General features: G+C 41.8%; 1 protein-coding gene across 2 annotated transcripts; it reads left to right on the top strand.

Moving 5' to 3' along the window:
- Nucleotides 1–5158: 5158 nt before the first annotated feature.
- On the top strand, nt 5159–23671 carry b4galt1l (DP-Gal:betaGlcNAc beta 1,4- galactosyltransferase, polypeptide 1, like). 2 transcript variants are annotated; one of them, XM_037779627.1, is made up of 7 exons: nt 5159–6010; nt 6043–6486; nt 17233–17468; nt 19877–20064; nt 21721–21843; nt 23213–23317; nt 23396–23671. In XM_037779627.1, the coding sequence occupies exons 2-7, from the start codon at nt 6141–6143 to the stop codon at nt 23523–23525; spliced, it is 1128 nt and encodes a 375-aa protein (XP_037635555.1). In that variant the 5' UTR covers nt 5159–6010; nt 6043–6140; the 3' UTR covers nt 23526–23671. The 2 variants fall into 2 exon arrangements, with proteins under 2 accessions (XP_037635555.1, XP_037635556.1); XM_037779628.1 differs by having other exon boundaries at nt 5159–6016; nt 6049–6486.
- Nucleotides 23672–24396: the final 725 nt, after the last annotated feature.

Raw genomic sequence — 24396 nt, 5'->3', positions numbered from 1 at the left:
CCATGGGTTAGAAGAGAAGAAGAACTATGTGTTCATTAGTTAGTATTTAGTTGTTTATTAGTTAGTATTTAGTTGTTTATTAGTTATTAGTTAGTATTTAGTTGTTTATTAGTTAGTATTTAGTTGTTTATTAGTTAGTATTTAGTTGTTTATTAGTTATTAGTTAGTATTTAGTTGTTTATTAGTTATTAGTTAGTATTTAGTTGTTTATTAGTTAGTATTTAGTTGTTTATTAGTTATTAGTTAGTATTTAGTTGTTTATTAGTTAGTATTTAGTTGTTTATTAGTTATTAGTTAGTATTTAGTTGTTTATTAGTTAGTATTTAGTTGTTTATTAGTTAGAATTTATTTGTAGTTTTACTAATAATAAGTAGTATTGTTAGGGGCCGGGTAGTTTGCTGCTATTATTATTATTATTGTTGTAATAATAATATTATTATTATTATTATTAATAATAATAATAATAATAATAATAATAATAATAATAAACTTTATTATCATTATTATTAATAATAATAATATTATTATTGTTATAATAATTATAATAATTATAATAATAATATTAGCAGCATGCTATTATTAGGAAATCTGTCTTCCCATGCGTGAAAATAAATCAAACTTTGCACAAAGGTCCAGTCTGATCATCCTCACCTGGCTTTATGGGCCAATAGTCCTGAGGGTGGCGTAGGGATGCACCGATACCGAATGAGATATCGGCCGATACTGACTCATATAGCTGGATTGGTTATCAGTAACGATGGGACGATATATTAAACTCAGTTCTATGTTTATATACTATATACATTATATACTGGAATTATAATTTCTGTTTAAGTTTTGACCAGTTTGTTGCTGCATTAAAAAGGTTTACCCTTGAATTGTAATTCCTGATCATTTTGAAGATTTTTTTTACCAAGTTGCTCTGTATGATTTATTATTCTAGTAATAAATGACAATTAAATACATTTATATTTAGATATTTATTTGTTACATTTTGTTTTAAAAAAGTTAGGAAAATAATGTTTGAGTCCAGCCTGATGTTCTTACAGGCTACAGCTGATTAATTAAACACTGGTATCGGTATCGGTATCAGCTGATACCTAAAGCCCAGGTTTCGGTATTGGTATTGGTATCAGGACTGAAAAAGTCGGATTGGTGCATCTGTAGTTGGCGCTACAGCAAATGGCTAAAGTTCAAAACTTTAAATAATCTGAAAAAATCTGCCTTACAAGCTCCAACTTTACAAGTGGCAGGAATTATGATGTCCATCACTCTGTTTTTATTATGAAACCTCTCATCTCCTCACACATTTATTAAACGCTGCATCTTCAGACTGTCCTCCACAAACCATCCACACACATTTATGAATTATTCAAAATTGATCCCACAGTGCATCAAGATGTGTTAGTGTAAACAGAACTGTACACAGCTAAATAAAGCTCCAATGTTGATGAAAATAAATGACTTAAAGGTCCCATATTATACAAATTTTCAGGTTCATACTTGTATTTTGTGTTTCTACTAGAACATGTTTACATGCTGTAATGTTCGAAAAAACACTTTTGTACTACAGGCTGAGTACTTTCTGTCCTCACATGTGTTACATTTGTGTGTTTTTCTCTTTGTGAGGACCTATAGAAATGCCTCAGGGGAGACAAACTGGAAACACAAGCTGATTAAGTGCATCGGGCATGGCACACACACACGCACACATAGAGACAGTGACAGCCAGGATATAGAGACAGTCACTTCTGTTACACTTACCAGCTGCAGCTTTAATCCTCCATCAGACTGGAATAATCAACTCTGATCGACTACTTCTGTTTGTCTTCAGTCTTCTTCTTCTGATATTTGGTTCATGTTCAGTTTAGAAGTTGACTCACTACTTTGACAACATGTTATTTTATTATTATGTTCATTATTTCCCTCATGGATGTCCTTGTTAATGTTAGTATGTTGATTCTTTCATTTATTATCATTTTTATTATTTATGTGCTTGAATGATAAAAAGAAAACAAAAATAGAAAAGAAAAGAAAGAAAAAATATGAAAAGGAGTTTGATTATATATCTGTATATATCTTCATCATAATAGATGTTATTTTCATTTTTCTTACAGTTTTATTAATCAGTATTTAATAAATATGATTAATAAACATTATTCAATGATACAGAAACTTAAAGGTGTGTCTCGTCACAGGTTTACACGTGAGCCCGCCACGCCCCTTCCTCGAGCCCCTCAGCCCTCAACCTGTTCAGGAAACCCCCCGGAAGTATGGAGCGTCTGCCTTCAAAATAAAAGCGTAATACTTCTAGTGGGGCAGGGGGAAGAACGGGACTGTGAGTGAGGAACATTAAAGAGGAAACATCGATTAAAATCCAAGTGATGTGTGACAGGGTCAAAAATGACTTATGCATGATTTATGTTTTATGGTTGTTTTTATTGTATTTTGCATGTTTTATGGTTGATTTTATTTTATTTTGCATGTTTTATGGTTTTTATTGTATTGTGTGTTTTATACCTGCATGTTGGTTGTTTGGATTGCTTTTAATACGTAAATTGAAGTGTTTTTAAGAAGTCATGAACTGGAATGAGACCCATCTACAGCCACACCCCCAATCAAAGACACTGATTAGGAGAGGAGCGGCAGGTATGGCGGAGAGCCTGCAATTAGCAGGATGCAGCACAGGTGGAGGGGACACAAAAGGAGAGAACGGCTGGCAGCGGAGGAGGAGATCTTCAGTCAGAGACAGTCCAGAGACAGCAGTGCAGCAGAAAAGCCCTCCTGCTACTACCTACCAGCCCAGCGACCTGAGAGTCCTGTGAGACTACATGCAGCAGACCAGTGACCTGAGAGTCCTGTGAGACTACATGCAGCAGACCAGTGACCTGAGAGTCCTGTGAGACTACATGCAGCAGACCAGTGACCTGAGAGTCCTGTGAGACTACATGCAGCAGACCAGTGACCTGAGAGTCCTGTGAGACTACATGCAGCAGACCAGTGACCTGAGAGTCCTGTGAGACTACATGCAGCAGACCGTGTCCGCCAACGCAGATTCACTCAAAAAACTTTCGGACGGTGCTGGAGAGACGGCCGAGACGGGCAGACGGCTGTTGGAGTACGGGAGGAGCTAAGACGCGGACACGAGGAGGATCGCTGGATTGGATTGGACTAGATTGGACTGAACTGGATTAAAGAGCCGGATTGGACTTCATTGGACTGGACTTTTTATAGGGTTTTTAACCTTGTTGCTAGTAACATTTTATTCCTTTTAGCTTTTAGATTAATCATTCATTTTTAGACCCATGCTATTTTAATTGCAATAAATCTGGTTTTAAATTGATTTAAACTTCTGCCTTTGTTTTTAACTCTGCTCCCCTGATGTAAAAGAACCTGAATTTATCAGAGTCCTAGGCTCCAAGTATTTCCTAGGTGGCGTTGTCAGCTCTAAGCAAAAACATTAATTGTTAAAAATCTAACTGGTACTTTAAGTTGCGGCCTTGCCATTGGCTGTTGGGCCTGGGCCACAGATGTTTTTATTCTTTTAGTTTTACTGTACTGTTATATTCTGTCCTCACATGTCAGCGTCTCCCGCTGGATTAAAGGAGGTCACAATACATATTAAAATCATTTAACTCAATAATCTCAATAAAGGAGGTCATAATGCAAATTAAAGTCAATAAACTTAATAAAGGAGGTCATAATGCAGATTAAAGTAATTTAACTCAATAACCTCATTAGTTTGAAACATATTTTGTGACTTTGCTGCTGAACAAAGAAGATAATAAACGTCTTTATGTAAGAGTTGTTTGTTTGTTTTAAACTAGATAGATAGATAAATAGATAGATAGATGTGCTTTATTGATCCCAAATTGGTAAATGATTGTGTTACAGCAGCAGATATTATCCAGACAATGCACAGGAACAGTACATAATGTGTACATGTCAACACTAGAGAAATATATCTATAGAATACAAGATATAAAGAATATATAATATATATATATATATATATATATATATATATATATATATATATAAATACTGTATATCCGACTACTACAACTAGCATTAAAAAAAATCAAAATTATAAACATAGAATAACCCACTATATACATTAGTAAGTATGCAATAACATACTGTATATATTATCAATATAAGATTAAGATATACTTTAAGGCACAGAAAATTGTGTCAGACCCAACTTACACCAGGAGTACCAACTTTTACCTTCTTGCAGGAGATATAGTGCCACGGTGCAGATTGAACCGTTATAAACATTCATTCTTGCCGATGTCTATTAAACTTCTCAACAACACGTCACATAAAGATATCAGGACAGTGCAGTATGGTTAGACAGTGCAATATATTAAATAGGGACAGTGCAATATGTCAAATAGGGACAGTGCAATATGTCAAATTGGGACAGTGCAATATGTTGAATTGGGACAGTGCAATATGTCAAATAGGGACAGTGCAATATGTCAAATTGGGACAGTGCAAGATGTTAAATTGGGACAGTGCAATATGTTAAATGGGGACAGTGCAATATGTTAAATAGGGACAGTGCAATATGTTTAGACAGTGCAATATGTTAAATAGGGACAGTGCAATATGTCAAATTGGGACAGTGCAATATGTTAAATTGGGGCAGTGCAATATGTTAAATGGGGACAGTGCAATATGTTAAATAGGGACATTGCAATATGTCAAATTGGGACAGTGCAATATGTTAAATAGGGACAGTGCAATATGTTGCATCTGTGCAATATGGGCAAGACGGTAGACGGTGCAGTGCACTACCTGGGTGCAATACCTGCCATAGTGTGTGTGATAGTATGTGCCATTAAATAGGTGGAGTTTGTATGTGATGACACATCTGTTTCTGTGGAACTGTTTCCTGTCTTGCGTGGAATCGTTTATTATTGTTGTTGATGCTGTTTTAATTTAGTGTTTGTAACTGCAGTTGGACGGAGTTCAGGAGAAATTTCCCCACGGGGACAATAAAAGTCTATCTTAATATATTCATATTCACATATATTCTGAATATTTCACATAAGGACCAGACATTCTTCTCAAATTCAATTTAAGGTTATAGGTTTTATTTTGAAATCGTTAGGCGGAAGTGGCTCGGCTGATGTCGTCAGCTCGCTGGTGTTCCGTTAGAGGGGGCAGTTACCTTCAGTCAGTCTGAAGACAGTCGGTCGGTGAGTCTCTTCTTAACTTCTAACCGTCGCCGTCAGGAACCAGAGCGGTAATATTAGTTAGTTTTTAACGTGTTTTCTTGTCATCTGAAGTCTTTTCGTCTGTTTTTAACCGTTTCTTTTAAAGAACCGTGTACCGGAGACACGGAGTTCCTGTTAACTCCCGCTAACGGTTAACCGTTAACGTCACATTCAGACTGAAGCTAACTGATGCTAACTGCTAACTGACGGTGACCGGGCTCTAACGGTTACCGGAACTCTGATCTCTCATTCGGCTTCGTTTCTGGGAACTTTCCGTCTTTAATTCGACCGGAACTCGGAATCCGAAACTTTCCAGTGAACTTGTTTGAAAATGGAGCCGGAGAGTTAAGAGTTAGTCCTATTTCCTCCTGCTAGCAGAACCAGAACCACTGGGTTTATTAATACAGAACCAGCAGAACCAGTGGGTTTATTACTATAGAACCAGTAGAACCAGTGGGTTTATTAATACAGAACCAGCAGAACCAGTGGGTTTATTACTATAGAACCAGTAGAACCAATGGGTTTATTACTATAGAACCAGTGGGTTTATTAATGTAGAACCATTAGAACCAGTGGGTTTATTAATGTAGAACCAGTAGAACCACTGGGTTTATTAGTATAGAACCAGTAGAACCCGTGGGTTTATTAGTATAGAACCAGTAGAACCAGTGGGTTTATTAGTATAGAACCAGTAGAACCAGTGGGTTTATTACTACAGAACCAGCAGAACCAGTGGGTTTATCACTATAGAACCAGTGGGTTTATTAATACAGAACCAGTAGAACCAGTGGGTTTATTAATAACCTCCCAGTAGAACCAGTGGGTTTATCGATAACCTCCCAGTAGAACCAGTGGGTTTATCGATAACCTCCCAGTAGAACCAGTGGTTTATTACTACAGAACCAGTGGGTCGGGATGGCCGGGGACTCCACCACCAGCTTCTCGCTCCTCCACCGGACCTGTAAGCTGGTGGTTCTGCTGTGCTTCCTCCACATCTCCGTCACCGTTGTCTTCTACGTCCGCTCTCTGGACATCCGGTTCGCCTTCGCCCAGAACCAGCAGTCCCATCACGTTACCACGCAGACAAACCGGGTCAGAAACACCGAACTCCCCCGAGAGAAGGGGGTTGCTGCAGAGCTGGACCCGCAGCAGAATCGGAATGACAAGCCAGAACTTCCGAAGGACGAGCCGAAACCTCCGGAGCAACCGGTGGAGGAGAAGAAGAAGCTGGAGAAATGTCCCGAGACGTCCCCATTGCTGGGTAAGACCCGTCAGACCCGCCGGGGTTCCGGTCCGGGAGCTGTAGGTTAGAAACAGCTCCTCTGGTTCTGGTTCTGGTTCTCACACTCTTAGATTTTCATTTAAACAAATGTCAGTTCAGTCACTAGCTACAGTCAGATGAGGGAACACCATGATGGATGTTATATTATAATATATTATAATACTGATGGAAGTATTATAATATTTATATATTGGCAGTAGGCTGTTATTATTATTATTAGGGCCCGAGCACGAAAGTGCCAGGACCCCAACGGTGTCCTGGCACGAAGTGCAAGTAACCTATTGTTTTTGTCGGTATTATTATTTTTCTGCTGCAAGAACGCGTTTTTGACGACCTTAGCCATCCCCAAAACTCACCAAAATTGGAACATGCGTCGGGAGTGGCGAAAATTGCAATGTTCTGTAGTGATTGGGAACGGGCGTCGCCAGCGGGCTCTATAGCGCCCCCTAACGCGTCGAAATCTAAAGTTGATCCGATATTCATGAAATTTGGTATGCATATCCCACTCATCATTTTAAACATATTCCTCATTGGATTTCATTAGCTCCGCCCACCCAGAAGTCGGCCATATTGGATTTCATGTCATTTTTAGCGTTTTATAGGCCGCGTACTTTAACGAACTCCTCCTACAGATTTGATCTGATCGACTTGAAATTTGGTCAGGACCATCTTAAGACCTTGAAGATGAAAAGTTATTAAAATGATGAGTGTTCACTTAACGACCGGACCGTAGCGTGGCGGCCATTTTGAGCCATTCGCCATGACACAGGCAGTTATTGTAACTCAACTGTACATACTCCAATCTGCCCCAAATCTCTCAGGTATGATGGTGGTCCAGTACTGATGACATGTATATGAAAAATTATACTCATAGCCCCGCCCCAAGACGTTAGCCCCGCCCCCTTTCATAACTCATGAACCGTTTGTCGTAGAGTCTTGCGGGAGGTGTCATATCACTCAGCAGAGAGTGCCTGTTTCATTGGTGAAAGTTATGCCCGCCCCCTACACATTAGCCACGCCCCCTTTCATAACTCATGATCCGTTTGTAGTACAGTCTTGTGGGAGGTGTCATATCACTCAGCAGAGAGTGCCTGTTTCATTGGTGAAGGTTATGCCCGCCCCCTACACATTAGCCACGCCCCCCTTCTAACTCGTGAACCGCTTGTCGTAGAGCCTTGCAGCAGGCGTCGTGGCGCTCGTCAGAGTTTCGGCTTCACGGTGCCCGGCCGCGTCGGTCGGCGTCCCGCCAGCATCCCCGACGCGCAAGTAGGGGCGAGGGCCCGTTCATCGCTGCTTGCAGCTTTAATTAGGGCCCGAGCACGAAAGTGCCAGGACCCCACCGGTGTCCTGGCACGAAAGTGCAAGGAAACCTATTGTTTTTCTAAGGATTATTAGGGCCCGAGCACGAAAGTGCCAGGACCCCAACGGTGTCCTGGCACGAAAGTGCGAGGAAACCTATTGTTTTTCTACAGATTATTAGGGCCCGAGCACGAAAGTGCCAGGACCCCAACGGTGTCCTGGCACGAAAGTGCGAGGAAACCTATTGTTTTTCTAAGGATTATTAGGGCCCGAGCACAAAAGTGCCAGGACCCCAACGGTGTCCTGGCACGAAAGTGCAAGGAAACCTATTGTTTTTCTAAGGATTATTATTTTTCTGCTGGAATATCGCGTTTTTGTGGCCTTTTCCATCCCCAAAAACTCACCAAAAGTGGAATATGCGTCAGAAGTGGCGCGAAATTCAAAGTTCTGTAGTGATTCGGATCGGGTGTCGCCAGCGGGCGAGATAGCGCCCCCTAATGTAGGCTGTTTTTTCAGGGAAAGTTTCTTCGATCTTCATGAAATTCAAGTATATCATTGCATACGTCTTGAAGTTCGTGTTAAATATTTTTGAGATTTTTTCAGCCAACAGGAAGTCAGCGATCTTGGACTTCCTGCGTTTTTTTTAAATTTACGAACACATCTTTGAAGACTTTAGGATGCACAAAAACTCATGAAACTTTACATGCACATCCAAACTAGTAATTACTTTGATTTAGTAGTGAAATTTTGCTTGGGCGTGGCATGTTGGCTCTCTAGCGCCCCCTTATGTCTTTTAGGTTTTGAACATACCTTGAGGTACTCGAAAACTCATGAAACTTGGCAAAATGATGGACACCTGTGAACTTTATGTAAATGTACAGTTATTGGGTTCAGCATGTTTAGCCGGCTCTATAGCGCCCCCTAACGCGTGGAAGGCCATAGTTTGGTCAAAGTTGATCCTATATTCATGAAATTTGGTAGGCACATCCTGCTCATTATTTCAGACATATTCCTCATCAGGTTTCATTAGCTCCGCCCACCGGGAAGTCGGCCATATTGGAATATGTGCGTTTTTCATGTATTTTATGCATACTTTTACGAACTCCTCCTAGAGAGTTTATCGGATCCACGTCAAATTTGGGTGGTATAACCCTCCCACAACTGTGATGGTAAATTGCAAAGGAATTTTTGATTGCTCGAATGGTGATGTCATACGTCATGTGCGAAGACGCCATTTTGTCACTTTTTAGGTATGAAACTTTGTGATACTCCTCTTAGAGGATACAAGCGATCCATCTCAAAGTTGGGCAGCAGAATCTCAACACCTTCATGATACTAAATTGCGAAGCTTTTGTGTTTTCGTGAAACTGTGTTCTTGTGGCGGCGTGGCGAATTTTGATGTTTCGCCAAGACACAGGATGCTGTTGTAACTTCACTTTAGGCCGTAGTTTGGTCAAAGTTGTTCCTATATTCATGAAACCTGGTATGCATATTCCACTCATTATTTGAAACATATTCCTCATCGGGTTTCATTAGCTCCGCCCACCCGGAAGTCGGCCATATTGAATTTGATGTTTTTCATGTAATTTATGTATCTTATGCATACTTTTACGAACTCCTAGCGAGTTCATCGGATTCGCGTGAAATTTGGGTAGTATAACCCTCAAACTACTGTGATGATAAATTGTGAAGGAATTTTTGATCGCTCGAACGGTGATGTCATACGTCATGTGAGAAGACGCCATTTTGTCACTTTTTTGTAGTTTGTGCTCGTATCTTTGTTTTTCTGATGTTGATAGATGATCTAAATATTCGTGGCTTTGAACAGATGGAAAGTTGACAGGCTTGTGCTTCCCTGCTACGGATAATTCACTGTGAGCCACCATCTTGGTCCATTGTTTTGCCCTCCAGTTAGCGGCGCGTGTCACGTGTCTGAAAACTATGAATTGCATGTACATGTCCTCAGGACTGGACCCTCATCATAACTGAGAAATTTGGGGCAACTAAATCTAGTCTAAACCCAGAATAAATTAGATCACATGTAAATCATCAATTGAAAATATTATTACCACCATTCATCACATTTCCAACATAAATGTGTCATATTTTAATATGTTAGACTGATCACATGTTTAAGGAAACTCAGGTCCGGGACCAGGTCTTGGACCAGTTCCAGCACCAGATCTTGGACCAGGTCCAGGTCCAGGTGGTTTCCGTCAGTTTGAAGGTTTATTGTTAACTGTTCTGGAATATGGTCGGACTGGTCCAATCAGGACAGGAATGCGTCTCACGTTAACCACGATGTTTCAGCAGACTGCCAACACGGAAGCATCAGACCAAACTACATTCAGAAAATACCTCATTTAATGTGAAGTTTAGCAGCTGAGTGAATGTGTGAAGGTGTGATGACAATCATGAATGACGTGCTGGAACAGAAAGTCTTTTTTGTTTCTGGTAAATATGGTTCAACCAGTTCTGTTCTGAAGAACATCATACCAAAAATGGCACGCAACAACACACTTTACATAGTCCAATCTGCTCCAAACTTCACAAGCTGGATAATAGTCCAGGCCTGAAGACATATATGTGGTATTATGAGTGAAAGTCATAGCGCCCCCTACAGGAAACAGGAAGTTGTTGTAAATTGACTATACATTGTCCAATCTTCCCCAAATTTGACATGTTTTGTAAGAGTCCCAGCATCAAGACGTATACGTTCAATTATGAGTGATAGTCATAGCGCCACCTAGAGGAAACAGGAAGTTGTTAGATTTACAAGCCCAATGTGGCATTATACTTGCATGTGAGCAATCCTTATTGTTGAGCCGTGCCTGAGGAACCTGCTCAATAGAATCAGGTTTTAATCAAATCAAACCATGTCACTAATCTTTCTGACTTAATGAAGTCAACACCGTAGAGTGTGAATAATTCACATCAAAACCAATAAATAACACAGACAATAAGTTTGTCTTTACAGCATCTTTTCCCATGCGTGAAAATGGGACACACCCAAACTCTGACGTTCACGTCGATTAGATCGCTCACCCAGTAACGTTGTTGTTTTTCGCTCTTAACTTTGTCACCAGTAGCTGCAGTTTTGACTTCATGAATGTAACGGGGTACCAAATGACATACTGATATGCTTTTAGTCATGATTATAGGTGATGACAGTACAAAATCTGAAATTACAGGCACCAGAAGCTAATAAAAAAAGTGCAGTGCATTTCTTTTACCTGTAGTCTCTACACCACAAATGCCTACACCTCAGTCTGGGTGTAGGTATGACACTGACAACAGAGAGGTGACAGTGGAGGAGGATCCTAGGGTTCTGCACCCTGCGTTAAAAGCTATGAACACCCACACAGGTGTTTTCAGTTTATTTGGCTGATTAGATCTCTGCTCACTGTAATGTATTGACATCTTCCTGAGTCTCCTGTCAGCTTTCATTGCACCTGGTAGATGGAGATTTGTGATCTCATGAATTCCACCTTCAACCTGAGCAGAGGTCTAATCAGCCAGAATAACTGAAAACACCTGTGTGGGTGTTCAGAGGACAAACAGGTTCAGCTTATACAGAGTTTGAACAAAGTGTTCAGATGTACAACAAAAAACAACAAATGAGTAAAGATCTTCCAGTCCCTTCAAGTTGGAACTAAATGTGATTATTACATTATGAAAATGCCCAGTGATTGGCAGTTTGGTTATAGCGAGTTCACTCTACTCGACTTTAGCCTTGATTTTCCGCTTCCAGACTAGCGACTAGAAGGGAGCCTGTAAATTGCGAAATTTGATCTGAGATCTGCAAAAACTCTCGTGAGACTTGCTGCCAGACGACCTAACCTAACCTCAACCATTCGAGGCATACGACATGACACAGGAGGCTGTTGTAACTTGACTCTACATATTCCAATCTGCTCCAAACTTCACAAGCTGGATAAGAATCCCGGCCTGAAGACATATACGTTCCATTATTGAGTTATTGTGATAGCGCCACCTACTGGCAACAAGAAATGGTTGTATACTGCCACCCACCCTCATAGAAGTGCCTTTTAAGGATGCCCCACAGGTTCTCAACAGGTCATTTACAGTGCCACGTGCTCCACGCAGAAAATACCCTCTAACTGTTGCATGCAGTGTCTGACTTTCATGGAAATGCACGGCAGCGGGTACCCCCGACGTGCGCAAAGGGGCGAGGGCCCGTTCAACGCTGCTTGCAGCTTTAATTATTTTTCTGCTGGAATATCGCGTTTTTGGGACCTTTTCCATCCCCAAAAACTCACCAAAAGTGGAATATGCGTCAGAAGTGGCGCGAAATTCAAAGTTCTGTAGTGATTCGGATCGGGTGTCGCCAGCGGGCGAGATAGCGCCCCCTAATGTAGGCTGTTTTTCAGGGAAAGTTTCTTCGATCTTCATGAAATTCAAGTATGTCATTGCATACGTCTTGAAGTTCGTGTTAAATATTTTTGAGATTTTTTCAGCCAACAGGAAGTCAGCGATCTTGGATTTCCTGCGTTTTTTTTTAATTTACGAACACATCTTTGAAGACTTTAGGATGCACAAAAACTCATGAAACTTTACATGCACATCCAAACTAGTAATTACTTTGATTTAGTGATGAAATTTTGCAAGGGCGTGGCATGTTGGCTCTCTAGCGCCCCCTTATGTCTTTTAGATTTTGAACATACCTTGAGGTACTCGAAAACTCATGAAACTTGGCAAAATGATGGACACCTGTGAACTTTATGTAAATGTACAGTTATTGGGTTCAGCATGTTTAGCCGGCTCTATAGCGCCCCCTAACGCGTGGAAGGCCATAGTTTGGTCAAAGTTGATCCTATATTCATAAAATTTGGTAGGTACATCCTGCTCATTATTTCAAACATATTCCTCATCGGGTTTCATTAGCTCCGCCCACCGGGAAGTCGGCCATATTGGAATATGTGCGTTTTTCATGTATTTTATGCATACTTTTACGAACTCCTCCTAGAGGGTTTATCGGATTCGCGTCAAATTTGGGTGGGATAACCCTCCCACTACTGCGATGCTAAATTGCGAAGGAATTTTTGATCGCTCGAACGGTGATGTCATACGTCATGTGCGAAGACGCCATTTTGTCACGTTTAAGGTATGGAACTTTGCGATACTACTCCTAGAGCATTCAAGAGATCCATCTCAAAGTCGGGCAACCGAATCTCAACACCTTCAGGATGCTAAATTGCGAAGCTTTTGTGTTTTCGTGAAACGGCGTTCTTGTGGCGGTGCGTTGAATTTTGATGTTTCGCCAAGACACAGGAGGCTGTTGTAACTTGACTTTAGGCCGTAGTTTGGTCAAAGTTGTTCCTATATTCATGAAATTTGGTATGCATATCCCACTCATTATTTCAAACATATTCCTCATTGGGTTTCATTAGCTCCGCCCACCCGGAAGTCGGCCATATTGAATTTTGTGTTTTTCATGTCATTTATGTATTTTATGCATACTTTTACGAACTCCTCCTAGAGACTTAACCCGATCAACTTCAAATTTGGTCAGTAGTATCTTAAGACCTTTGTGATGAAAAGTTATCCAAAGATTAAAAAGTTATCGAACTATGTTGCCGTGGCGTGGCGGCGAATAACCGCCTTTCGCCAAAAAACAGGAAGTTGTTGTAAATTGACTATACATAGCCCAATCTGCTCCAAACTTCACAAGCTGGATAATAGTCCAGGCCTGAAGACATATATGTGGTATTATGAGTGAACGTCATAGTGCCCCCTACAGGAAACAGGAAGTTGTTGTAAATTGACTATACATAGTCCAATCTGCTCCAAACTTCACAAGCTAGATAATAGTCCAGGCCTGAAGACATATATGTGGTATTATGAGTGAACGTCATAGCGCCCCCTACAGGAAACAGGACGTTGTTGTAAATTGACTATACATTGTCCAATCTTCCCCAAATTTGACATGTTTTAAAAGAGTCTTGGCCTGAAGACATGTACGTGCCTGGACCCCCATGGCCCGCCCCTAACGCCGACACTGCTGACCAGACGAAGGTCTCCCATGAATCAATGCTGATTCTAGTGTTGGCTTTTCCTGCCTCAGCCTCCCGCCCGCTGTTGGAGTCTTGTCTGAACAGCGTAGCCACACGTGAGCGCGCATGAGACATCGACCCGCAATGATTTACACGTGTAAGAAGTTACAAACAGTCCCCTTTAACTTTTATTAATGATACTATTAAAGTCAGAGAGAGACGGAGAGTCTGTCTGTCAGCAACAAACACGTTTTACATTATTTATCGTCATTTCCATTCAGTCACATGTGAGGCTGATAATTCCTGAACGTCGGGTTTGATATGAGTTATATCATTTACATTTTCCCTGAAACATTCAGCCTAATAATTTGGTCTCCAGGACCATAGTCTCTGCTGTACTCTGCTCCTCTGAACTGCCTGCCTTCACTCAGCTGTATATTGTACTTATTATTCACATATACTTATAGGCAGGGTCTGAAATTAGCAACCGCCACCCGCCAAATGCAGGTAAATTGTTGGCGGGTAAAATTGGCAGGCCATCCGCCATTTTGGCAGACAGTAAAAAATGTTAGGGGAGGGAATAGAGAACAGACTCCTTATTGTCTGATTCCTTGGTATCTCAAGCCTCCGTGACTACTGATTCCTCTGTATTGATGCCCTTCCACAGTAACGCGTGCACAATGCACCCTGTTTTTTCCTTGATAATGCAACACTGTGAACAACAAACCTGTTGGCCAGGAGGAGAGTTAGTAATGTTACCTGTTAGCAGCCGGTGGGCAGCACAGTCCTGCTTGGTTAAATAACAGATCTACTAATGTTAATGGAGGTGCCATTAGGCACATTAGGCATTAGGCAGTTGTTATTATTATGTGGCGTTCAAACCCAAGCTCAGGAAAAATGACTATTGGTAAATTACGTTATCGTCTTGTTCAAATGTAACCTCGTAAAATTATGTTTTTGGCGAGAAACTTGAATAAATCCAGTTGTTTGAAGGAGATGTTTTCACAGCAATATAAAATAGATAATAGGGAGGGAATTACAGTATAACCTGTTTAACATCCTAACACTAGCTCTCAACAGCTTGCCAAGATTTTTCTAATCAAAGCAAATATTTAAATAATCATAATCATTTGAATTGTGTGTTTTTATGCAAACAACCCCTATAGATGACAATAACAAAGTACAGTACAGTACTGTGTACAGTACCCTACCTGCCCCGAAAAATAGGGCTCCCCGTAAGCCACGGTGTAATTCGAATATTGTAATTTACCATGCATATAATGTTTTTTGTGTAAAATATATTGAACATTGAATGACATCAGATCTAAGATGTTATTATACCCCCGTAAGTAGTTGGGGATATATAGCGTTCCACGTGCCCTTCCGTCCGTCCGCCCGTTCACCTGTCACATTTTCGTGTCCGGAGCAAAACTATTTAATTTAGGAACTTCAAATTTGGTATGATGGTTGACAGTGTGGTCTAGTTGTGCCTTTTGGGGGTTAGAAGTCCACGGTGCCCAAACCTTTTTTGAGTTTTTCCAAAATGGCAAAACCTTTGGTGTTACTTTAGTAGGGATCAAGCAGTGAGCGGGGGTATCTGAGCCATGCTCACTTTTGCCTTGTTCCTTCATTTGGCGCAGAGATTTCAAAAGTGGCAGATAACATTTCTGAGTGGCAGACAAAAAAAAAGGTACTTGTTTGCCACAGTGGCAGGCAATGAAAAAAGTTCATTTCAGAACCTGCTCATAGGTCATGGCTGCTGGAGTCGGACTACTTGATGTCTTTTGCACAAATAATTGCACAGTTCACTGTACACAGAAGTACACAGAAGCTATAATCTAAAATATTAACGTGACGCTTAAGAGGAAACAACGTCTCATTTCTCTTAAAACATGTGACTTCCTGTAAATTTAGTGAAGGCTGCTTCAAACTGCAAACCGTAGCTTTTAGTCACTGCCCTGCTGCTGCTGCCACCTGATCTCATCTACAGTTTGATTGTAATCTGAGTTCACATCAGTGAAAAATGTGTCTGAACTGGTCTGACAGCTTGGATCAACTTGACTGAGGTTTATTTTTAACTGTTAAGACTCAAGAGTACGACAGAGTATTAGGGCCACAATGAGGAAACAAATAAATCTTAGATTTTTAGAATAAAGTCATACGTTTACGAGAAAAAAGTCGTAATATTACGAGAAAAAAGTCATAAGTTTAGGTTAAAAAGTCATAATATGAGAAAAAAAGTTGTAATATTATGAGATTAAAGTTAAAAGATTAGAGATATTTGGGTAGCTGGTTTTGCCACACCTGATGTGTTTAGTTTATGCTTCACATAGACAAGGTCTTGCATGCAAACTAACCATCTTTTCTAACCCACTGCATTATCTGACACACATTAAGATCAAATACATAAAGTTGAATTAGTTTTAAATATAAACATACACATTCTCAACCCCCACATCACACCCCCCTTTGTCCTTTCTGAGCACATTTGCTCCAAAAAAACAAAGAGGCAAGGAAATAACGTCTAACTTGTGCGTGCAGTGTCCGATGGTCACTGAAATGTACGGGTGTGTCGACCGGCGTCTCGCCAGTACCCCTGACGTGCGGGAAGGTGCGAGGGCCTGTTCATCGCTGCTTGCAGCTTTAATTGTTATTATTATTAATAAAAATAATAATAATAATAAATGCGTTTTATTATTATCAACATCATTATTATTATTACTATTATTATTATATTTTTATTTTATTCTAAGCAGCGCTGCGTCGCTCGCGGCCCGTTAAGAAGTGGTGTTGTGGACACTGCTTCAGAAATACATATTCAAATAGGAACCGATGTGTTTTTTAGAAGGAATATTCCCAGAACCCAGAACTGTTGTGGACTCGGTTTTGGACTGTGTAGGTCTGATGTGGTCTCTTATGGTCTCTGGAGTTCAGTGACCTGAACTCACATGGGACCAGGATGTTGATCATCAGTCTGACGGCTCATGTTTGCTCAGCTGTGACCCCTCTGATGTCACACAGCTCTGCTCTTAGTACTGGTCCAACTGGTCCCATCGGGTCCCATCATCAGGTCCCATCAACAGGTCCCATCAACAGGTCCCATCGTGTCCCATCTCCAGATTTTAGTCTTCATCCCTAGTTTAGCTGAGTGGTTGTCAGCCGTAACATTTGCCAGTGTGCAATGAAGAAGAAGCTTCGTCTTCTTTTTCTTTTCCTCTGTTGTTTGTTATGTAGTCTGGTATGTAGTCTGATATGTGGTCTGGTATGGGGTCTGATATGTGGTCTGTTATGTATTCCGTCATCTAGTCCGTTATCTAGTCTGTCATCTAGTCCATTATGTAGTCTGGTATGAAGTCCAGAAGCGTCCTGCGGTCTGTGTGGCGCTGACGGGTTCTGGTGTTTGTGTCCTCAGTGGGTCCTCTGCGGGTGGAGTTCAACATTCCGGTGAGCCTGGACCAGATCAAGAAGGAGAACCCCAACCTGCAGCCGGGGGGACGCTTCAGACCCAGAGACTGTGTGGCGCAGCAGAAGGTCGCCATCATCATCCCCTTCCGCAAGCGAGACGAACACCTCAAGTACTGGCTCTACTACCTGCACCCCATCCTGCAGCGCCAGCAGCTGGACTACGGTGTCTACGTCATCAACCAGGTACGTTGTGATGTCACTGGTCCATCAACCAGGTACCAGGTGTTGCTGTTACACACCTGTAGTCTACTGCATTTAGCATAAAAATATGCTCCAGTCACAACATGGCAACCTGCAGCCCAACAGGCAACAACAGCTGACAGTGTGTCCATCCCCTAATAACACGACTTCAGGAACAACAGAATCCATATTGCGTGGCGGCTGGCGGCTGGCGTACCTCAGTTTTGCACAATTTGAGTTTCTTCTTGCAGATTTCTGACTCAATAATCTAAATAAATAAAATTAATAATAAATCTCTGAGAATATTCACGTTTGTTCTTGTTAATGTGCAGGTTTTTTCTCAGAATATTATATATTTTATATATATATATATATATATATATATATATATAATTATTTTAAATTCTTTATTATTATTTTAAACCTCCAACGGCCGTGATACGCTGTTGTATAAAACTGCTGCGTGGACTCTGACAATAATGAATTCAGTTTCTTCTACTTTACTGTTTTTTACTGTCGATGACGCTCAGCACTTCCTGCAGATGTTTCAAATTAAAACCCCTCCAGGAGAGGCAATGAATTCTGCCTGTTGAGATGCTGGAAGACTTTTAATGTGAAACATCTGTTTATGTGAAACATCTGGCAGCAGATGAACAGCAAATCAGTGTTGACTGTATATTCTATTAAACCTGCTGGATCACTGCTCAGTGAGATGAAGTACCAACACTTAACAACGATAAACGTGATGAGCAGTCAGCAGTGTGTGAGACCGTCTTTGCTAACGCTACGTCAACACTACTGAGACCGTCTTTGCTAACGCTACGTCAACACTACTGCGTCATTTTAAAACCAAGAAATAATCTCTGTCCATACTAACTCGCCTGAAAACGCATCACATGACCATCCACATACACTGGGCATGTGCATGCCGATGGAAAAAAAGTCAGAAAAATGTCTGATTTTTTTTTGAAAAAACTCTCAAAAAAGTTAGAAAAATGTCCAAAAAGTCAGAAAAATGTCAGAAAAAAATTAGAAAAATGTCCAGAAAAAGTCAGAAAAATGTCCAAAAAAGTCAGGAAAATGTCCACAAAAAATGTTTGAAAATAAATGTTAGAAAAATGTCAGAAAAGTCTGAAAAATGTCCGGGAAAAAAAAGTTAGAAAAATGTTTGAAAAAAGTCTGAAAAATGTGAGAAAAAAAGTTGAAAAATGTCTATATGTCTGCGTGCGGCTGCGCGCAGCAGACCGTGACCGCCTGCAGCTCTGCTAGTGACATATTAATTAATGAATGTGTGTTTTAACTGCACGGAGAAGATCTAACTGTGTGATCACATCAGCTCTCTGGTTCTATAAACTTGTTCTTCTTCTTCTTCTTCTCACAGCTCTTTGTTTGCTTGTTTGTGACTCACAGTTGTTCTTCTTCTCTCCTGTCTGTGTCCTTCCTCCTCCTCCTCCTCCTCCTCTTCCTCCTACTCCTCACACCGCCTCCCCTCCCTCTGCATGTCAGGCATTTCTGACCAAAGGCTGTGGTCGCTGGAGACGTTGAGACCCGCCCCCCTGCTTGGTCTCGGCCAATAGCAGCTGGTGTTGGGTTCTGAGGGTTCTGCTCTGGTAATACGGGCTTCTCTTTTTTCTATTTCTGCTTCTACTTTTCTCTTTGTTTCCACAAACAGCTCATCTAAAACTGTAGTGGTCCAGATGTTAAACATCTGTCAGGCATGTTGCTGTGTTAACTCAATGTTCTGTGTGTCTAACCTATAAACATTTTATTCTTCCTCCACAGCCACCGCAAGAGTCAACAATGTTATACAATATCATACTTTATATATACAGTACACACAAAGTTATACTTTATATTTACACACAATGTTATACTTTATATATACACACAATGTTAAACTTTATATATACACATGTACAGTATATATGGCAGAGAATCACTGGTTCATCAGCTGGTCTCAGGTTGGATGAAGAACATGATGTTCATGTTTTATTCACAGTGAAACGTGTCGAGGCAGCTCCTCTGTCGTCCCTCTAGGTAGTAATCAACATGTCACACCTGAGAGCTCAGCGCAGGTGATGGTTGCCTAGCAACCTGCGATCTGTTTACTGTGGCGTGCAGCCAAATACCTGCCATAGAAACCGGATGAGGAAGAGTTATCAATCAAAGGAGAGTTAGATCAGTCACAGAAGAGTTATTATCAGTCAAAGAAGAGTTATTATCAATCACACCGCTGTGCGTGTGTGTGTGCGTGTGTGTGTGCGTGTGAAGACGTTCAGATCAGAAATCTATAGTTTAATGACGGGCTGAACTGAGGAGATAACAGTGACTTTCCTGACCAACGTTGAGATTAAATAGTGATTCTTTTTTATGAATTAAACGTTGACGGCGTGTGTTTGTGCATGGACCAGGATGGAGACGAGATCTTTAACCGAGCCAAGCTGCTGAACGTGGGCTACGCCGAGGCTCTGAAGGAGTACGACTACGGGTGCTTCGTCTTCAGCGACGTGGACCTGATCCCCATGGACGACCGCAACACCTACAAGTGCTTCAGTCAGCCTCGTCACCTGTCTGTGTCCATGGACAAGTTCGGCTTCAGGTGAGAGCACACCTGAGCATCACTAGGAGGTCCTTCATGACACACGTGTGAAGCTTTAAACAGACATTATAGAGACGTGTTGATTATCTGATCCTCCTCATAGTTCATTCATATTGATTATGTTCCCATTCTTTGTAGGGCTGTCAATCCATTAGAAGTTATCATTTATTATCAATAATATCTTTTATTATATATCATTAAGAGTCAATCGCCATTAATCACACATTTTCTATCTGTTCTAAATGTCCCTTAAAGGGATATTTGTCAAGTATTTAATACTCTTATCAACATGGGAGTTGACAAATATGCTGCTTTATTTGGCTAATGTATGTATACCTCTCCAAAATTTAGCGTAAGTTTGTGGCGTTATTTAACCTCCTTCATGACAAGCTAGCATTTTTCAGACTTTTTTTCTAACATTTTTATGGCTTTTTGTCGGATATTTTACAGACTTTTTGTAACTTTTTTTGACATTTTTCAGACTTTTTTTGGGACATATTTTAACTTTTTTAGGACTTTTTTCAGACATTTTTTGGATATTCTTTGGACATTTTAAAACATTTATCAGGCTTTTTTCAGATATTTTTCAGATTTTTTGGAACTTTTTTTGACATTTTTATACTTTTTTCTGACATTTTTCAAACTTTTTTTCGGATATTTTTTTCACATTTTTCTGACTATTTTTCGGATATTTAAAAAAAAAATTCTGACTTTTTTTTCCGACAATTTGATTGGACATTTTTCGGACAAAAACCCTCAAACATTCACATATCTGGGGGTCGGAGGTTAAGGGACCCCTTTGAAAATGGACATGATAGTTTTTCTTCAACAAATTTAGTGTAAGTTTGGAGTGTTATTTAACCTCCTTCATGACAAGCTAGTATGACATGGTTGGTAACCAATGGATTTTGTACCAACGGATTCCTAATAGGTATTTTAAAAATCACAAGTTGCGTTAAAGAAATTAGTGGCGTTAAAACAAATTTGTGTTATCACGTTAACTGGGACAGCTTCAGTTCTTCTTCATGTGTCTCTGTCTGTCTGGATGAGGCTCAGCTGAGCTTCAACATGTTCTGAGGACAAAGTGAAGCTTGCTGTTGTACACACTGATGATTATGATGATGATGATGATGATGATGATGATGACGGGGAAGAAGTTCACTTCCTGTCATGAGAGGAGCGTGTGTTGTCAGGAAGTGCTCACAGTGACACCACAGAGGAAGAGATGTGCTCTGAAACTCCACCATCTGCCAGGCTGCTCACTTCCTGTTTCCTGTAGAACCAGATATGTCCTATGAGCGGCAAAGGCGGCGCAGTCCCGTGGGTCTGATTCATTATGACGAGGAAAATAACTCTGCTTTCAGCTGTTAGTTCATTTTACTACTTTATGGACATAATGATTTAAATGAAGGCTATTTAAGTGTTCTATTATGTCCTCTGATTTACAGACGTCTCTTTATACATCCATGGATACAGACTCGGTGGTGTTTCAGTCCAACATGGCGGCAGTGCTACTGCGGCGCCATCTAGTCGCTGTTGTCTAAAAAACACCAGAGTACTGTTGTACTGTGGTACTCTGTGTTTCTCAAGGTTTCATAGTTCTTGTGCTGTTTTCCTGTTGTAGTAAAGGTGTGATAATGTGTCCTCTGTCTCCAGGTTACCTTATAATCAGTATTTTGGAGGCGTGTCCTCGATGAGTAAAGAACAGTACCTGAAGATCAACGGCTTCCCCAACAACTACTGGGGCTGGGGGGGGGAGGACGACGACATCTACAACAGGTACCTGACACCTACAGACCCACCTCTCACCTACAGACTCACCTCTCACCTACAGACCCACCTCTCACCTACAGACCCACCTCTCACCTACAGACTCACCTCTCACCTACAGACCCACCTCTCACCTACAGACTCACCTCTCACCTACAGACCCACCTCTCACCTACAGACCCACCTCTCACCTACAGACTCACCTCTCACCTACAGACCCACCTCTCACCTACAGACCCACCTCTCACCTACAGACCCATCTCTCACCTACAGACTCACCTCTCACCTACAGACCCACCTCTCACCTACAGACTCACCTATAGACCCACCTCTCACCTACAGACCCACCTCTCACCTACAGACCCACCTCTCACCTACAGACTCACCTCTCACCTACAGACCCACCTCTCACCTACAGACTCACCTCTCACCTACAGACCCACCTCTCACCTACAGACCCACCTCTCACCTACAGACTCACCTCTCACCTACAGACCCACCTCTCACCTACAGACCCACCTCTCACCTACAGACTCACCTACAGACCCACCTCTCACCTACAGACCCACCTCTCATCTACAGACCCACCTCTCACCTACAGACTCACCTCTCACCTACAGACCCACCTCTCACCTACAGACTCACCTATAGACCCACCTCTCACCTACAGACCCACCTCTCACCTACAGACCCACCTCTCACCTACAGACTCACCTCTCACCTACAGACTCACCTCTCACCTACAGACTCACCTCTCACCTACAGACCCACCTCTCACCTACAGACTCACCTATAGACCCACCTCTCACCTACAGACCCACCTCTCACCTACAGACCCACCTCTCACCTACAGACTCACCTCTCACCTACAGACCCACCTCTCACCTACAGACTCACCTATAGACCCACCTCTCACCTACAGACCCACCTCTCACCTACAGACCCACCTCTCACCTACAGACCCACCTCTCACCTACAGACCCACCTCTCACCTACAGACTCACCTATAGACCCACCTCTCACCTACAGACCCACCTCTCACCTACAGACCCACCTCTCATCTACAGACTCACCTCTCACCTACAGACCCACCTCTCACCTACAGACTCACCTCTCGCCTACAGACTCACCTCTCGCCTACAGACCCACCTCTCACCTACAGACCCACCTCTCACCTACAGATTCACCTCTCACCTACAGACTCACCTCTCACCTACAGACCCACCTCACACTAGTTAGCTAGCTAGCTCTGTGTGAATATATCATCAGTCAGCGGTTGTTGAACTGACGATGGCGGTTTATCTCCCGACCTCACACACATTGTGTCCAGTGACCTTTGACCTCAATGCTGTTGTGTCTGTGTGACCTTTGACCTCAGGTTGGCGTCAAGAGGGATGTCCATCTCCAGAGCCAGCGGAGACATCGGGAGGTGTCGAATGATTCGTCACGAGAGAGACAAACAGAACGACCCCAACCCCCAAAGGTACACACCGCTCAGGTTATCGATCGCTCTGGTTATCGATCGCTCAGGTTATTGATCACTTGTGTCTTTCTGTGTCAGGTTCGACCGGATCGCTCACACCAGAGACACGATGAACAAAGACGGGATCAAATCTCTGACCTACAAAGTGGTGAAAGTGGAGAAGCTGGATCTGTTCACTAAGATCACGGTGGATGTGGGGAAACCGTGACGGTGAGCGGCAGAGGTCTGATCACGGTGGACGTGGGGGAAACCGTGACGGCGAGCGGCACAGGTCAGCTGACTGATGCAGTAAAACACACTTGAATCTTTCAGGTTCTTGTCCGGTTGGATCCGGTGTGCTGGACTCAAACATCAGCTGTTTCTTTGATTCTTCTTGCTTTTGCACAAACTCACAGACTGACCGGGGCTCGTCTCTGATTGGACGCTGAATGTAGCCAATCGGCTGCCTCCATCGGTCAGTTAGACGCTGCTGCTGCTGCGTGCGACACGTCCTGAATGAGCCTTTTATTTTGAAAATCATCAGAGACAATCAGGGCCGCTGGGTCACATGGTGCCGGCTTTATTGGTGGGGGATTGTGGGTAATACAGAGGGGTGGATTTAGATCCGGTCTGGTCTGGATCCTGGGTCTGGTTCTTAAAAGGTGCTGGATGTGAGATTGGGAGCTGAAACAACCCCACTGAGAGACACCACAGCTTATCCCTTTAACTCATGGTCCACTTACTGCTTCTCTCAGCCACATCTCATGGTCTTCTTCAGTGAATGGTACCAACTCCATCTGCTGATGAAGACCGTGAGCTTCGGGTTAAAGCTCAGACGAAACCTAGTAAGTGGACGTTGACTTGTGATTATTCTTGTTCATTGATTATTGACTATAGAAACCAAAATATGAGAAAGTTCACAAAAAAATCTTAAACTCAAGGTCCACTTACTGGCTTTTTATATATATATGTATGTATGTGTGTGTGTGTGTGTGAGGATGAAGTCCACATTTGAAGTTGTTGATAATCATGTGATTAATTAATGTTTCTTTTCTTTTTTTAATACAATCGGTTGATTAATCAGCCTTATGCCAAAATAA

This window comes from Sebastes umbrosus, chromosome 9 (genome assembly GCF_015220745.1).
Source record: "Sebastes umbrosus isolate fSebUmb1 chromosome 9, fSebUmb1.pri, whole genome shotgun sequence".
NCBI lineage: Eukaryota > Metazoa > Chordata > Actinopteri > Perciformes > Sebastidae > Sebastes > Sebastes umbrosus.
Note: the sequence above shows the minus strand (reverse complement) of the source record. Positions and strands in the feature narration are given on the sequence as shown.